Source organism: Harpia harpyja, chromosome 9 (genome assembly GCF_026419915.1).
Source record: "Harpia harpyja isolate bHarHar1 chromosome 9, bHarHar1 primary haplotype, whole genome shotgun sequence".
Taxonomy (NCBI): Eukaryota; Metazoa; Chordata; class Aves; order Accipitriformes; family Accipitridae; genus Harpia; species Harpia harpyja.
The window spans coordinates 5,908,816-5,926,051 of NC_068948.1; the positions used below are offsets into that span (position 1 = coordinate 5,908,816).

General features: G+C 37.3%; 1 protein-coding gene across 1 annotated transcript; it reads left to right on the forward strand.

Moving 5' to 3' along the window:
- The first annotated feature begins 33 nt into the window (after nucleotides 1–33).
- On the forward strand, nucleotides 34–17,015 carry CMC2 (C-X9-C motif containing 2). Its single transcript, XM_052797194.1, has 4 exons — nucleotides 34–163; nucleotides 8,009–8,145; nucleotides 12,464–12,535; nucleotides 14,661–17,015. Exons 2-4 carry the CDS (start codon nucleotides 8,065–8,067, stop codon nucleotides 14,733–14,735), a joined length of 228 nt encoding a protein of 75 aa, XP_052653154.1. The 5' UTR covers nucleotides 34–163; nucleotides 8,009–8,064; the 3' UTR covers nucleotides 14,736–17,015.
- Nucleotides 17,016–17,236: the final 221 nt, after the last annotated feature.

Consider the following 17,236-nt stretch of genomic DNA (forward strand, 5'->3'; position numbering starts at 1 on the left):
GGCTCCGGCTCCGTGAGGGCTCTTCCCGCCGCTGCCGGGTGCGCTGAGGTGGCTTCCGGTCGGGCCTGGCCGGGTCACCCGCGCCTCCTCCCGACCCTGCGCGGCTGGCGTGTCGGTCACGGTGCCTGCCTCGCCTGGCCGGGCTCGTCCTCTGGGGACTGGAGTAAGTGCGAGGATGGCTGAGAGGGGAGGCTTTGGCCGGACCCGAGTGGGCAGCGTTGCTCCTTTTTAGCTCTGAACGAAAAGAGGGGCATGTGGGGGAGATGCCCTCCCAGCTGCCCTCCCTTCCCGGCCCGCCGCCTGGCTTTGGGGGAGCCGTGCCCTGCCCTGCCTGAGCTCGGGGCCGGCTTCTGGGACCCTCTGCTCACCTCGCACCCTCCTTCAGGGCTCAGGGAGGGCTTTCAGAAGGGCTGTTCTGAGTGGCAACGTGGGGCTTTCCATTGCGACGGTCGTAAGCTTGCTTCTCCTTGGGTCTGTGTGTTTCCCATCACTATTTTAAGGACTCCTGGCAGCACTGAGAAACTACAGACTGAAAACAGTCTGGATTAGTTCAGTGGGCCTCTTCTCCTGCCCTAACTGTTGATAACAGTGTAGCATCCCCTTTCACCTGACAGCAAAGCTGTCACACTAACAATATTTACTTTCAGCCAAGTGCTATGTGCCTTTCTTGAGGGGTGCTTGCTGCTGAAGGGATGAGGTCCTGTCTTTTCCATCAGGGGAGCGTGATCCTCTTGATCCCTTTCTCTCAGAAGGTGGAAAGCTGTTCTACAGTAAGCAAGAAAATTCTGCTGGCAGTACTAAATTTATAGTCTTCTTATCTGATAGATTGGGAAATGAATGCAATAGTAATGAAATGAAGCCTGGTCTGGTGGATGCAGCTGAAGTACGAGAGCAGCTTGCAAAACAGGAATTTGGCGACAGAACCTTATCTTCAGCATGCTTTACTTTTATACTGGCTTGGGTCTTCCCATTCTTGACTGTATATTCTCATCTTCATAGACACAGCAGAAATAGAAAGAGATTGCTTCAATAATCTTTTGTGATAAAATGCTATATTGTGCAGTGTGACTTGCTGCATATTATAATAAAAATATTCCAGTAATTGCCCTGTAACTATGCTGATGTTTGTTGTATGAGTACGACCTTAAGTAATTGCCAGGAGTTGAAAATGCCCTATTGTGCTTCAGCTGATCATTTATTTTAGCCAGAAGTAAAACTGTAGAAATTGCTTGATATTCAAGTTGGTGTTCAACTCGCTTTATTCGTTAGGACTAACACCTTGTTAGCTTGCTTTACTAAGTATGAAATCAGGCTTGATGTAGTGTTATCAGATACTTAGTCCTAAAAGTAGCAGGTGAGAACTCATTCTGCTGATGTGAGGGATGTTGAATTGCTGGTAGAAAGTAGTCATGTAAAAAGACAGTTAAAATCAGTATGAATCTTATTTATCAAAGGGTTTTTTTAATTGTTATTATTTAGCTTCAGGGAAAGTAAATAAAATATATATAATATAAAAACATTTTAAAAGTAGACATAATCTCCCCCCTTCTCCCCCTTTGTGCTTCCTTATTATTTACAAGTCTTCATAGATATGTATCTAAATTATTTCCTTCCCATTGTAATATGTAATATTGGAAAAGTAATGCATAGTTTTGAAGACTGAGATTCAAGAGGTTGTGACTAATTTTTATAAGATTTAGCTAAACTTGGTTTATTGAAGTGAAGGTGTCTGGCTAAATTTCTTGGAAACATTGGGAAGCGAGGGGTCATTCTCAGTGTGCCTAATCACAACCTCAAGGACAGCAGCATAGAATGATACTTTAATATCCTGATCTGGAAGATGTTAACCATGTTGCTGAAAGCTAGAAACAGAGTCCTTCGTTCAGAGTTCCCTAGGTTTTTTAAATGGCCTTCATCAACTGTGATTTCTCATTTCACTGAACGACTGATCTTCTGAGTATTCTAAGCTGTTATCAGAAATATTTATAAATTATGTATGAAAGATAATACTAGGAATGCAGAAGTTCTGCTGAAGTGACATGAATGATATCTTTAGGTAACACCTACCAGTTAGGTGTGGAGCTGAATCTCTTTTTATGCTAAAACTTTGTATTATGTTACAGAAAACACCCATGATTTGAGTAAACAAAGAGCTGGTTGGTTTGTAAGTGTTTTTCTCCAAAGCCAAACAGAACAATACTATGTAACTGAGAACTTAAAACCAAAATGTCTGGTCTTACTCAGATTAGACAGTGAAATGAAGTGCAAAACTAGATGTTACACGTGGTGAAGTGATACAGTGGCTTTATAGGAATTTGCAGCTCTGTTCGCCCTTCCCCCGCTGTTAGTACATGTTCTCGTTTGCACGGTCATGCTGCCGCCTTGTTTGAGTGTTTGCAGCAAATGTGTGTGTTCTGTACTGTAGAAAGCTCTGTGTTTCTGGTTAAGGAGCTTAATGATTAGCAATGTAGATGCTCAGATGCAATTTTTCATCTTCAGGGTTGGTACACAAGGATTTGCATTTTGCTTTAAGAAGTCATTTTTCTGAGCAATCTGTGAATTTTTTTTTTAACTATTGACTTTAGAAACTTGAAAAAATTGAATTACTTTTGTGTGCAACTTTTAAAATGAAAAAAATAGCAAAACTTGGTCTAAGAAATAGTCTTCTGACATGTTTTAATGAAATATGGAAAAAGCATCTTAGGAAAACAATTACCTAGATTTAAATCTTTCTTTCATTGTTGTCCCCCAAACATGGAAATATTAAGCATTAAGCTAATCAGTGAGACTAAAGCAACCTAATTTAGTTTTCCTTCTGCATCAGGGAACTGGTTAGTTCATATTTATGGGAGATTTTGAGAAAAGAAGAAAGGAAATTCCCTCGATTCCTGACATGCTGATCTCATGCTTCCTTTGGGAAAGAAGTGGGAATGTACCAAACCACTTATTTCTCCACAGAGCTAGGTCCTTTTACTGCTATTTGCCATAAGGTTGTCAGGAGGAGAGACTAGCACATGGAGAGAAACAAGCACCTTATCCTAGATTTTGGTGTCTAGCAGGAGTGTGAAGGAAATGCATAGTGTTCTTGTCTGCTCTTTTGGGACAGCCTTTTGGTTTCTGTGTACTTGCTAGGTATCTGCAGTTTTATTGTGAATTCCATCATATGTGTAGGTTCCTTTTGCGCATTAATATTAAATATTTAATGTATTGAACGTGTATAGATCAGCTTTTAGATTAGGAATGAGTATCACTTTTCGATAACTTATATGTTGATTCCTGTTAGGAAACCTTTAGCAATTTGATATGCTTAGTGTTCAGGATTGCTTATGCAAGGAATTATCTTACAAGTATTATTTTTCTAAACTGAAATATTAGTGTTGGAAATTCAGTATTATTGTCAGAGAATTGCTAAGTTTAGGCTTTTGATTTAAAAAAAAAAAAAGGTTTATATTGGAAACCATAAAGCTAGAACATCCCCTATTTTCCCCACCTTAAGATAAACTACACAGAACATGATACTCAAATGAGACAATTTCTTAATTCTTCTTTTCCCTGAATGATAGCGTAGATTTAGAAACTAGTTAAGGAAGTTGAAAGATCAATCATCTTTATCCATGTCTTTGACCTTCAGAGGCTAACAGTTTATAGAAATTTGCAGTTAGTTCTTAAGGCATTTCAACCAAATCATTTAGATATATATGTAGTGTAATTTTTAACAAGGAAGGAAAAACTGCGCATAATTCAAAATCTCATATAAAACACATTAAAGGGCAGACCATTTTTATGCAACCCAGTGAAATGTCAGTGCCTGTATGTAAAGAGTTCATCTAAATACTTCTCTCTAAATATTCATTTCAGATATTAATGTTTGCTTAGGATTTTGCAGTCCATTTTTCCTCCTAAAGCAATTCCTGTATTTTCTTGGTACTGTTCTTCTACTTTACTGCTAGTATTTTTTATACAGCAATTGCATGTTTACCTTGATGTTCTTTATCCAGCATTTCTGTTAGTAGTTTTCTCAGAGCAATTTATATTGCTTATTCCCAATTTTTTTCTGTGATTCCCCCCCCCCCCCCCCAGTATATTTTCATACTTAGATTCCTTATGAGCCACCACCTATATAGAATTCTGTCACTGCGGACTTAAATTCTGGTGAGATGGTAACTTGCTATCTTTATTTTAGATTGGAACATTATTAAAAGGAAACTAAGGAAACCATCCTATCCTTTTTTCATACATGTTTTTGTTACTCTTGAAACTTTCATCTGTCAGAGTCATTCCCCTCCAGCAAAAATATTTTAGCTTTCTCTGCTAATGTATAGATCACTGACGCTCCTAAGCATAAATATAATATTGAGCACTGATAACACTGTTCAGTCATGAACATCGAAAGTACTTAAAGGCTCTAGTTAAGCCTTCCATGACCACTGTAAGATGTTTTGTTACTTTAATCCATCGTAGCCTGTATGAACTGAGTACCGTATCTGGTAACTGAACTTGAAAGATTTTAATATTCAATGTTATTTGAAAATGAATTTCAGGAGTACTGATCTATGAACTGGTGTGACAGTTAGGACCTCTGATTTGTAGCATCTGTCCTGCAAGAGGTGCCATTGCAAAATTCATTTGAGTTGTTAGAAGGCTTTTAATTGATGAAATGCACTGTCACCTATCTATTTGTGGCATTGGTAGCTTTCATCCACTTTATATGAGAATAATTTTGTAAACAATGGCAGTGATTACTAATCTTAGTTTAGAAATAATGAATCTTTCCTTGAATAGCTCCCTTTGACTTTCTGGCCTGTGCTGATGTGCATGCTACCTATTTCACTAAGGCACTGGTCTCGGAAGGAGAAAGCAAGACAGCCAGCTCAGATGACAGTTTTAGAAGAGCAGTCGGAGGCTGAATGATGAAGAGATTTAATAATCAGCTGGGTTCACACATGTTAAAGTAATGCACAGTCATTGAGCACGTCACTCTCTCAAGGGAACACTAACTCTAGTGCTATCAAAAATCTACTGATAAATTCAAAACGTTGACTTTGTGTGGCATGCAATCAAAAGCTGGTGGCAATAACACAGCAGGGTTCTTAATCACTTTGCTGTTACAGTCGTGCTCCTGCTGTCATATTTCTAAAGGTTCATTTGTTAATTTGTTGAATAGAATGCTTAAGCAACTTGTACAGTTTCCAACTTCTGTGCTTAGAGTATATGTAGTGTAATATTAGACTACCAGATAGTATGGGGGAAGATTTTTGAAAGAAATTACTACATATGTTTGCAACACTATGTGGAACATATTCTCATGGGTCTTGAGAGGCTTTTAAATCTGTTTAGATTTTTAAAATTAAGTTTGCTTGTGGGAATTTAACTCTTGTTAAGCTGAACACATGATGGGAAATATTGGGTAAATTAGTGTACATACCTCTTCAAGCCAAATATATTACTTGAGTATTTGTGCTGGGTGGACCCTGGCTGGATGCCAGGTGCCCACCAAAGCTGCTCTATCACTCTCCCCACTAGCAGCTGGACAGGGGAGAGAAAATATAACGAAAGGCTCGTGGGTCGAGATAAGGACAGGGAGAGATCACTCGCCAATTACTGTTTGTCACAGGCAAAGCAGATTCAACTTGGGGGGAAAAAAATTAATTTAATATATTTTCTATCAAATCAGAGTAGGATAATGAGAAATAAAAACTAAATCTTAAAAATACCTTCCCCCCACCCCTGCCTTCTTCTTGGGCTCAACTTTACTCCCGATTTTCTCTCCCTCTTCCCCCCCAGCAGCACAGGAGGACGGGGAATGGGCGTTGCAGTCAGTTCATCACGCATTGTTTCTGCCACTCCTTCCTCCTCAAGGGAGGACTCCTCACACTTTTCCCCTGCTCCAGCTTGGGGTCCCTCCCATGGGAGACAGTCCTCCACGAACTTCTCCAGCGTGAGTCCTTCCCACAGGCTGCAGTCCTTCAGGCACAGACTGCTCCAGCACGGGCTTTCCCATGGCATCACAGCCATATTCGGGGGCATCCAACTGCGCCGGCATGGGATCCTCCATGGGCTGCAGGTGGAGATCTGCTCCACCATGGACCTCCATGGGCTGCAGGGAGACAGCCTGTCTCACCATGGTCTTCCCCACGGGTTGCAGGGGAATCTCTGCTCTGGTGCCTGGAGCACCTCCTTCCCCTCCTTCTTCACTGACCTGGGGGTCTGCAGGGCTGTTTCTCTCACATACTCTCACTCCTCTCTCCAGCTGCAGTTTTTTTGTTCCACAGCAACTTTTTCCTCTTCTTAAATCTGTTATCCCAGAGGCACTACCACTGTCGCTGATGGGCTTGGCCTTGGCCAGCGGCGGGTCCATCTTGGAGCCGGCTGGCATTGGCTCTGTCAGACACTGGGGAAGATTCTATCAGCTTCTCACAGAAGCCACCCCTGTGGCCGCCCCCCACTACCAAAACCTTGCCACACAAACCCAATACAGTATTCTAGGAATAGCAGTATAGATTATAGCTGCCAGCACTGCAGCTGAATATTGGGATTTTGCAATTGTAAAATCTGACCACTGGCTGCTAGTATTTAGCTTGTCTATTTAGCTGGAGCGTTAAAACAGTGATGGCTACTCAGTACAAGTTGTAGTGGTATTTGCCTGATCTATTGCAGCTAGAAAGGTCATCTCTTTGGGAGGAGGGGCAATGAGAAAATAGTAAGTAAACAAACAAACAAAGGCATCTCTTTAATTCAGTGGCAGTATGGGTCATATAAGTAGAATTTTGTCAAGATGAGACCATTTGTCTTGGTATGAACTGGACTTTTCTTCTTCCCTCCCTGGTGAAGTGATCTTCAACAGCAAATATGTCATCTTATTTCAGCCTCTGTCATATGATGCTTTCTTCCTTTTCAAGAAAAGATCTTGAAAATTACTTCTGGGAATATTGCTTTTTCAAATGGGAGGCAATATAAGAAATTACCTCTAGAATGAAGCTTGCTCCTGCCCCACGAATCCTGCAGAAAAGGACCTGGGGCTCTTGGTTGACATGAAGTTAAAACGTGATTTAGCAGCGCACCCTTGCGGCAACAAAGGCTAACAGCATACTGGGTTGCGTTAGAAGTGTAGCTAGCAGGTTAAGGGAAGTTATTATTACTCCTCTCTTCTTGGCAGTCTTGAGGCCACATCTGAAATACTATGTTCATCTTTGGGTCCCACAGTCTAACAGAGATGATAAAAAAACGAGTCCAGCAAAGGAGAAAATAAGGGTGGAACAGCTGGCATATGCAGCAAGGTGAAGGGAGCTAGGCTGCTTTAGCGGTCAAAAGAGAAGACTCGAGGGAAACCTAAAATGCTGTCTTCCACTATCTGAGGGAGTAGGTGATTCGTGAAGACAGATCCAGATGCTTTTCAGAGGAGCACAGTGAAAGTGAAAGAGGCAACAATGTGAAGTTGCAAGAAGGGACATTCCAATTGGGCAAAATTAAAAAAAATCATTACTGTTCTGATTAACTACTGGTTTTTAAAGCATCATCAATGCTTTGGATCAGGATTTTTTAAAAAGCATGTAGGTAACTAAAAAAGTTGTCCATTCTCAGAGTGCTATAATGAAATATCATTGTGCTTCCTGTTCTGATCCATCTTTGTAGAAGGTAGAAAGAAAATTACATATACTTAGCTTTTTTAAAGCTAGAAAGAAGAAAACCGAAGTAGGAAGGTGAAAAGATAATCTGCAGTTCAAGAAAGATTAATGCTACTAGGGAGTCCCTGAAAATTAAAATCTCAGATGCATGCCTATGTCCATGATAGCAAAAAATATAAACTTCTAGTTAACTTTTAACATTTGGGCTGTGTAGAAGAACAGACATGTGCTGGTTTTAATTACTTTAACTGTGTAATATAACTTATACATACTAATCTGCATTTTGATCTAAAATATTTTTTATTAAAACAATATTGTGTGATAATATCTTAAGTGGATAACTCAAACTTTCTAGTTATACTTTCATATTTTAATGTTGGCAGGTGGAAGTTTTCTGAGACTCTTGTCCTTGTACTACTAAAATTATCCCTAACTAAAGATGCATCCAGACCTGTCTCCGCATCTGCACACCGAAGAGTGTAACCTAGTTATCAGTCTGCTCAAGAAGTGTCACAAGGAGGTAAGGAGTTTTGAGCAGAGTAAAGAGTGGGTGGTTTGGGGGAATGAGTGTCAGATAAATTAGTGAGAATATTATATGATCATAGAGAGAAAAACCTCCTCTAGGCAGAGCAGCCATGACATGTAGCTAGTACGTTTTCACTGAAGAGGTATCTGATGACTGTGTGTAAAATTTTGCCAGTGATTTCTTTACGAAATAAAACATGCCTTAAAATTTCCTGTGCTACATCTGGACAAGAATGGACCTATTTTAAGAACTGAAATAAATTCTGCACCTTTTAGTACTGTGTGCCCCTCAAAAAACAATAAAAAAAGCAACTTCAAATGCCCTCTTTTGTATGCTCACAGCATTTCCATATTCCAGCTGTCCACTGGGCAGATGCTTCAGTCTGTTTATAAGCAGATGTGTTGATGGGGATCCGGACATGCAGCATGCCTTACATTCAATGCTTGGAGAGCTAAATGTGCATTGCTGTTTGACTTCCATGTTCTTAATAGGCACCTACCCAAGAATGTGAAATGCCAAATTGTCTTCAGGCTTCTCAAGGCTCTTCATTGCTTCAGGAAGATGGAATCTTCATGTCATTCATTTAAAAGTCTTTTTTTCAATTTGCTCTGTAGTAAACCTCTAGATGTACAAGAGTCAGCCCCTGCAATGAAAGCTATCTGCAGCATTGTTGTAATATTGTGAATTATTTTCCCAGTTCTCTTGTATACTCTAAGTAGATGTTCTGTACAGATATATTTCTGTATTAGTGCATAAAAAGTTCAATTTCGTAGTTTCCACTGAGACAAAAATATATTTAAATGTTGAATATGAATGTGAAAACAATGGTTTACACCATTACATGCAATCTACAATATTTTCACCTCCATGTTCAGATGTGTTGTTTATACTTTTTTTGCAATGCAGTTAGTTACACATAAATTCTAAGACAATACATATGTTAGCTTTACAGTTTTGAGCAGAATTCTAAATTTTTCTTTGCAAAAGTCACTACAGAAAGAAAAACAAGGCTGATAATACACAAAATGTGTGAGAAGACATTTTGCATGAAAGAGATATAACAACATTTTTGCAGATTTTAAAGTAGCTAAACTAACATATAAAAAAACTTTTGCGGTACCACACTTTCTTATGATTTCTAAATTACAACAATGAAGGGAGCAGAGTTTTAATACTAAAATTCACTTTCAATGAGTACACTGTACTGGGTTTGTTCAGCAACATTTAATTGGTTTTTGTTGGCACTTGTAGTGCAATATCTTGAAATGTAAGCCCACTGGAATCTGTTGATGCCATCTCATAGGTGGTACTTCCCATACCATTGCCTGTCTGTTCCTATGCACTGTCTAAATTTTTTAAACCTAAGATACAAAGTTCTTGTGCAGAACATCCCCAAGCTTCAAAATTAAAAGTTGTGTTAAGTGCAAGAGTTACGCATTTCTTCTGAGTTCTAAAATTTTAATTTGCTTAAAAATGCTTTAGGTAATTTGAGAGATTGTAGAGACTTTCTTTTTTTTTTTGTTAGTTGACTTTTTTTTAAACAACTTTAATGTGGTACTGTAGCTAGAATTAAAGTATTCAGTAGCTAGAATTAAGTGAGAAGACTCTCCTTGTACATTAACTACTATAGTATCAAAAGGATTGCCAAATAAAATGACTATCAGTTAAGAGAAGAACAAAACTTCTATAGGCAATATAAAATTAAAATGTTGTCATTAGTTTTTCATAATTGTGAAAACAAATCCAATCAGGAAAGAAAATACACTCAGATTTGTCCTGCTTTTTGGTACATACATAGTTGGGCTTTCTATGCTTTGACTAGAGAATCCAGAAATACTCATTTACTACTTGAAAGTAATGGTTGACTGTATTTTTGGGGTGTCTGTGTTTTTTGTTTGGTTGGGTTTTTTTTAATAAAAATGAATGTTAATATACACATATCATAGGCTTTTTGTATAATGTAGCTTATTAGACTACCTTGAGTTTGAGAGGGAACTGGAACTAAAAGGTGTACTTGAATTCCTTGGCAGCAAGTGATTCAAAGGACTCTGTTGCTTATTTGACTTACGAAGGGACTAGGAGCAGCAATAATACAGTCATGCACAGGATTATATTCTCTTGGTTTTGTTTGAAGTTGATGTTTACATGAAGAGGAATTACTTTTGTCTGTCTTGTGCAACGATGAGATGGTATTTGTGCTAGCAGTCTCAGAGCAGAAAGGGTGAGGATGGCTTCTTTCACGCTCAGCTGAAAGGAAGCAATACCTTTTCATTTAAAATTCAAGGGGAATGTACTGAAATACTCTTTTAAAATTGAAGTCACTGAAATCTGAAAAGTTGGTGATCTTTATCAGTTATCAGTGACTACCTGCTGTTTTGTTATAATGCCAAAATGTTCTAAGAACCTTCATCTACAATTTAAATTAATATTCCTGAGGGATGAAAAGCATTATTTTTTAATTGGGTGTCCTGTGTGTGCATTTTCACAAAAGTCAGTTTGATTTACTTTATTCCTAATCTAGAACCTGCTCATTATATCAAGTTTTGCATCTGGTGAGGAGAGGTTAATGGGATTCCTATTTGGTGTCATTATTTTGATTTTTTTTTTTTTTTTTTTTTAACAACTCCACTTGTGGTGCCAAGTGTGTGTTTTAAAAAGACTTATTTTCATAGGTGGCAGCTGAAAGAAATGCGCGTTGTCTTGCAACGATATCACTGTAATAGGCATAATAGCTATTTTTGAGAAACTGATTCTTTTTTTCTCATAATCTGAACCAAAAAGTTGACAGCTTAGGAATCTGGCTAAAGAAATATAGATTCAACTCACTGTATGCAGTAGTAAGAGTGGAGTTTGAAATGTGAGCGCTCACTTTGAAGTTTAACATGCGGGTATGGGCATAGAATACAAAACTAAATCTGTATTAGCTAAAATGAAAGTGTTGTAAAAGCAAGATAAGCTTGCAGTAAAGTGACCATTTATCGCATGAAACTGCTTCAGAGTGTCATCTGATGCCCTTTATAAAGCAGAGAGGTATAAACAAGCTAATTGTAGCACTGCTATAGTTAATTGTCATAATCTTTATTAACCCACTCCTACATTCAGTAATGTTCTATTGGTTGAAATCTTGTCCACTGTTTGAATTTTTAATAGTGTTCCTGTATTACTTGTATAAATCCATCTGGCTGCTCATCAGCTACAGAAATGCGCATAGGTTTCCCTCTGAAATACGGAAGTGACTTCATTTTCATCTGTTTTGCTTGTTTTGTTCTTCATGGTCTTTTTTTTTTTAAATTCATTAGTTCTCTAAAAGATTGATCGAATTGTCTCTATTGATTGGATAGCTGTAAATATCTACTAAAAGCTCCACACCTTCAGGTCTTCTGAATTGCTTGGATACTCTGCTACCAGATTCTGCTATGAGATTCTGTCCCATGGTAACAAGCATCACTCTGAAAAAGTAGTCCTTTTAGAAGAATGCATTCTGAGAGTGATTTGATGGCTGATAATATGAAATCACTTCAGGAAATCCTGGCTAAAAGGACAGATTTTTATGGTGGATGTCATCAGGTTAGGTGGGGAATGCCTTCCTGAGGACAATGCCTGCAGTTTTTCAGAAACTAAGTAACACTTAAGAATGCATAAAGCCCATAGTTGAGCTGTGTCATAAAGATGGTAAATGCATCTTATTTATTAACCTCAAGATCTGGAGAAACTTAATCGCCCATTTTTTATACTGGTTCTAACATTTCAGTCACTTAAGCTTAGTGCCTGCATCTTCTGGACCAACAACTCATTCTTCATGTGGTAGGGATGATGGAGCATCAAGTCCTTTGCCTCTCTAGGTCATGAAGAAATAATGAAAACTAAAGCACAGAAGACATTGCCTCCAGGATGCCCGTAGATCTCCCTACATCTTTCTATATCACAAACTGGAGTTCAGAATATTCATTTTTTGTACATGACTCAAGCTAGCGTGAGTGAAATTTGTAAAACCGATTTCCTAGATCAAGAAAATGTTCTACATTTTGACTTCATAGCTTCAGCTTAGGTATCCTATTTTAGTCTGATTATATGACATGGTGAGTACCTTCAACTTTCAGCAAGGCAGGGGTGGTTCAAATGAGGTTCAGGAGTAGCTCTAACTTCTACCTACTCAGTGAAAAAGTTACAAAGTATCATTTTTCACAAAAAGAGAAAAGGAAAAGAAGACCAGGATATGTTGCAAAATGCAAGTGACTTCTAAGAAATTTAGAGCTTCCAAGGAAGAAACCTTTGAATTGTAAATTTTTTTTTCTCTCCCTAACTTAACCAGCACAACATTTTGAAATTTTTTGGCCATTGCAATGATATTGACCGTGAGATGCGGAAGTGCTTAAAGAAAGAGGTAAGAAACAAATTTACTACGAGTTAAATGCTTAATTAAAAAAAAGTCCATAGGACAGAAACAGAGTTGCTTTTTATTAAGTAGTACAAATCAATAAATAGGCCTTGAAATATAAGCACATTCTGGAGTGGGCATTTGATACCAAATTTAAACTTTTTTTGATAGATTTGTGAGGTAAAATCTGGCTTTAACAAATGGCATAGTCTATTTTTGGATATACAAAAATAGGCAAACACATTTTAACCAAACAAATATTGCAAATAGGAACTGACATTTCACAGATTGCTTCTGATTTTTTCTTAATTTTTTTTTTAAGTAGTGGTGTTCACAGAGAATAGACTATAAAGTAGTAATGGTCACTTCTGCATGAGTAACACTTATTACTAAAGTCAGTTATACTGACTGAAACTACTTGATGAGTTGCTGAGTTAGGCCCTAAATGAAAATATTGCTGCTTAGGACCTACTCATTGCTGTACTACATCTGCAGATATGAAGGAATGGAAGACTCTCGGAGTTTAAGTAGATTAACTAGCTAGCGGGCACATTTTCAGAAGAGTATCAACTGGTCTTTATATTTGTGGTTGTTATGCCTACATGACAGAACACATAAATGAACTTTTCACACATCTTTTAACTTGAAATTGTACTTATTAATTTTGACATAAATTTCACAATTGGGTCTAAAAATGGAAACTTGGAAGTGCATGATAGCCAGAACAGTTTGGGCCCCCTCTTTTCCCTCTGTCAGTCTATGGGAATTAATTTCATCTGCTTGTGCCAAATACCTTTTTTTTTTTTTCCCCTTGTAAAAACTGTAGCACAGATCTGGAAAATAATGAAGGAAAGTTTCTTTCCAGGTAATCTTATTTTTCTTTGTTTCATTGAAGCCTTTACATTAAAAGGAGTTCTTGATGGCTATATTTGTTTGCCTTCTTAAAATATGGCTACATTGATATGCCATTACTAGGAAGCCCCTGAAAGACTGTTCACAAGTATGGAATAGGTACAGATGTAGCTTTTGAAGATCCGTTGTTCTCGTTCTAAGTAAAAACATGGATGGGTTATTGAAAAAATAAATATTGGCATGGGAAAAAGTTAAGCATTCTGTAAATGTTAAATAATGTTTTGGGCCATTATTTCAGTTATAGACCAATCAGTACAATGAGTGAAAAATGCAAATCCTTTCCAAAATCAATCTCCTTAACAGTTTATTATATTATATAGAGATTTGAGTATTTGTGTGTTACTTGGGTTTTATTCTTGATATGAATTACTAAAAAAATGAACAAATATATGGGCTAACTTAAGGCCAAGAATAAGTTGCTTCTCATGAAATATATATCAAATCATACTTTATTTTTAATTTTTCATTTCTTTTAGCCATGAAAAGGTTTCCTTTTTGGCTGCAATGAAAGACAGGCTCTTCAGTCTTCAGGCTTTTGCTAGTGCAGGGGCATACTTGAAAGCACGGTTGTCTTATGCATGTTATCTAAACTGTGAAGGCTTTCTTGATTCCATTTTACACTGGAGTCCCATCTCTGTTGTGTTTCTTTTTTAAACCATAAAAAACCCTAAAATGCCTTACCCTTATTAAACCCAAATTTGCCTTTGTTCCTTTCATCTTGGTATATTACTTTATCTGTGCACATAATTAATGACCAGGATCAAAAATAGACCAAGTCTGTGATGACAAATTCATGTTTCAGAAGGCAGACACGCTTACATTAATCAGTATCTTTTAAAAGGAAAAGAGCCTGACCTGTGCTCTAGAATAGCACCAATGCAATATTTTTCGTAGCTCATGTGTGAAGTGTAGCTGTCGTACGTAAGATGGCTGTATAATTAAGTTTCTCCATAAGATTAACTGAATCTTCTTTATTAGAATGTTCTAATACTCTTTAGCTTAATAACCTCAAACTTGGAAACATGTATTTTAATCAAATAAATGTTAATTTCAAAGTAAAAATGAACCAATATATAGATATTAACAAGAACTGTATTTCTAATGCATCTGTCAAAGATACTGTTTCTGTTTCTGAGTAATAAATGCTCTACGCTTTTAAATTTGACTTATCCATTTAATGATAACAGTTGATCTATTAATTTCCTTATCTGTCTTCCAGTATGAAGAAAACAGGGCCAGGAACCGGGCGATGCGACGGAGGCTAATCGATGCTCACAAAAACTCAGAGAAGTGAGCTGTGCTGTAGTTGGACAGCTGCATCTCAATAGGGACACTCAGCTGCTGAAAGCTGACAGACTACTTCTTTCCCATCACCAATGCTCAGCCTGTGGTTTGTGAAATCGTGAAAAAATAAACACACCTAATACATACATACTCATTCCCAGCAAGGCAAACAGTGTGGGGAAAAAAAAAAAATAATAAATGATCACTCACAACTTAATTTTTGACCTCTAAAAGAAAACTCTTGTGGCAGGTCTTTGTTCTGGCATAGTTTTGTTATGATTGTTAAGTAATGAGGAGTCAGTGTGTGTGGAGTATTATGTATTCAAGGCTGCTATATTCCCTATCTTGTGTTGAGTTGCATGTATTTCTTTGTGTTTAGCAGTTTCTCTTTCATATCTTGGGTTTTTTTGGTTTTGTTCTTTTTCTCGCAAAACACTGAATGACTTTTTCCATCACTCTCTGTAATGTTGTGATAACACTGCTTAAATGAATTAACAAAAAGAAATTTTAAACAGATGTGGCTTGAAATTGGAAATTGCCTATCAAGTAATAATGGGAGTTCTAGTATTTTTATTGGAGCAAAAATGATGAAACTACCATCTTCCACTGAGAAGATTAAAAATCCTTCCTGCCAACCATATGTACAGTGTAGACTGTTGTAAGACAATTTGTTCATCATACCCAAAGCAAGTGGCTTTAGAAATTCAGAATGGAACATTTCCAGGGATTTACAAAGCTTTGCCTTGATTTTTGTTGAGCACAATCAATGTGTGCTGAGTGATTTTTAGAAGACGAGTGCTGTGAAAAATACAAGCTAAGTAGTTCTTCCACGAATTCTGGTACAAACATGAAGTCAAGTTATGACTATTGCTCTTGAAGGAAAACTCACATTGAAGTGAAATAAAGTATAACTTGACTTTCAGTTAGGCAAGTCAACTAGTATTGTATTAGCCAAGTTGCCTCGTTAGCCTACAAGAGCTGTTTATTTGCTATCAAACTGCAGAAAGTCCTCAACAAGTCTCTGAATTCAGAAGATTTGATATTAAAACATATGTTGGTTTGTGCAGTGATGGAGCTGCTTCTCTGGGTGTCTGCTGGATGCAGCTTATTTTTAAATGACTTTTCTGTTCTGCCTAGCAACAAAAGACTATTTTAAAAAAATAAATTTTATTGAGCCAAATATACTAAGTATCTTGAAACCTTTTGAAAAAGAGGGTGCCTATTCTACAATGAATTCTACAGTTTGTTTTAAGAACCATTGTTGACACTCAATCTTGAAATTAATACATGCACCTGGTTTTGGAAGACAGCTGTATTTTGTGATCTATTTTGAAAGATTAATTATATAGAATAATTTTACTTATTTTTCAATAGCTGGATGGACCCAGTTAAATTGCTAAAACTTAACCACAAATGTTTTCAGTGAAAGTTCCAAGAAAAACTGAAGCAATTGTTTCTGCATCTTTTGACATGCTGTCTGCTTTCTTAGAACAAGGAAATTATGTATTATTTGAATTAAATACTTGAGTGGTTGGAAGTGGTGCAGTCTTTTTATTGTTACTCTTCAGAATACTTTTGAAGTACTTTGTAGTGAAGTTCCCTAGCTGGGAACTCTGCATCCTTGATCCTCCTTCAATTTGTGATGACAAAATCTACTTCAGGCAAGCTCTTAAATAGGATTTGGTGATGCTTGTAATCTTTAAGTAAATAAATAAATAGAGAATTGTCCTAGAGATTAGGTTGAGAAGCTGTTATCTGAGTACAGAAGCACTGAAGCTTTTCTTTCTTTCAACAGCTTCTGTGAGTCCAGATCTTTCACTAGAATAGCAACAAAATAAGAATCCAAGAGCCACTTAACACAGCTCATTAGTCAGAATCATGTTTTCAAAGATCAGTGTGCTTAATGAATGAAAGACCAAATGGCATGCACAATTTCTATGGATACTTTGAACTACGTTTAGCAATAAATCTATTTTACAGATACTTTGTTTACCTAGTGAAAGTATGATCATGTTCATCCTTCTGTTTCTCTTTGCTAATTGCCCGCCAGTAGTGGGATATGAGATCACCCATTGATTCCTGTGGTTTTGTTCCTTTTTTTTTTTGAGAGGGGTTATGTTGCTAATTTGAAGCTGAGAAACACTAGGGTAATAATACTTACGATTTATCTGACAGAAAAAGAAAGTAAGGGTGAAATGGTAAATGCATTTTTTTGTTTACTGAAGTGAGCTGAGTGGTGAGTAGGGGACGTTGGGTGAAATAAACCTTGTCTATAAGGACTTTGAAGACACTTTATTGTAATGTCATTTGTGTATAAAAGCATTTTTCCCATTGTTCTTTCTGAAAGAGCAGGTTTGAGAGAGAAGAAAAAAAGAAATTTGATGGAATTTTGTCTTGCATCATGTGAGAGAAGCTCTTGGGCACTTCATGTGGGAAAGGTGAAGAAGGGGGAAATAACAAAAAGGGCAAATGGCAGCTATATTACAGACCTAGCCATAGCAGTGAGGTTTT

What these genes read in the sequence shown, in the direction of transcription:
- CMC2 (XM_052797194.1), top strand. Translation starts at nt 8,065, where the DNA reads ATGCATCCAGACCTGTCTCCGCATCTGCACACCGAAGAGTGTAACCTA. An exon ending in TCAAGAAGTGTCACAAGGAG is followed by an intron (nt 8,146 to 12,463) that starts GTAAGGAGTTTT and finishes TAACTTAACCAG; the next exon opens with CACAACATTTTGAAATTTTT. An exon ending in GGAAGTGCTTAAAGAAAGAG is followed by an intron (nt 12,536 to 14,660) that starts GTAAGAAACAAA and finishes TCTGTCTTCCAG; the next exon opens with TATGAAGAAAACAGGGCCAG.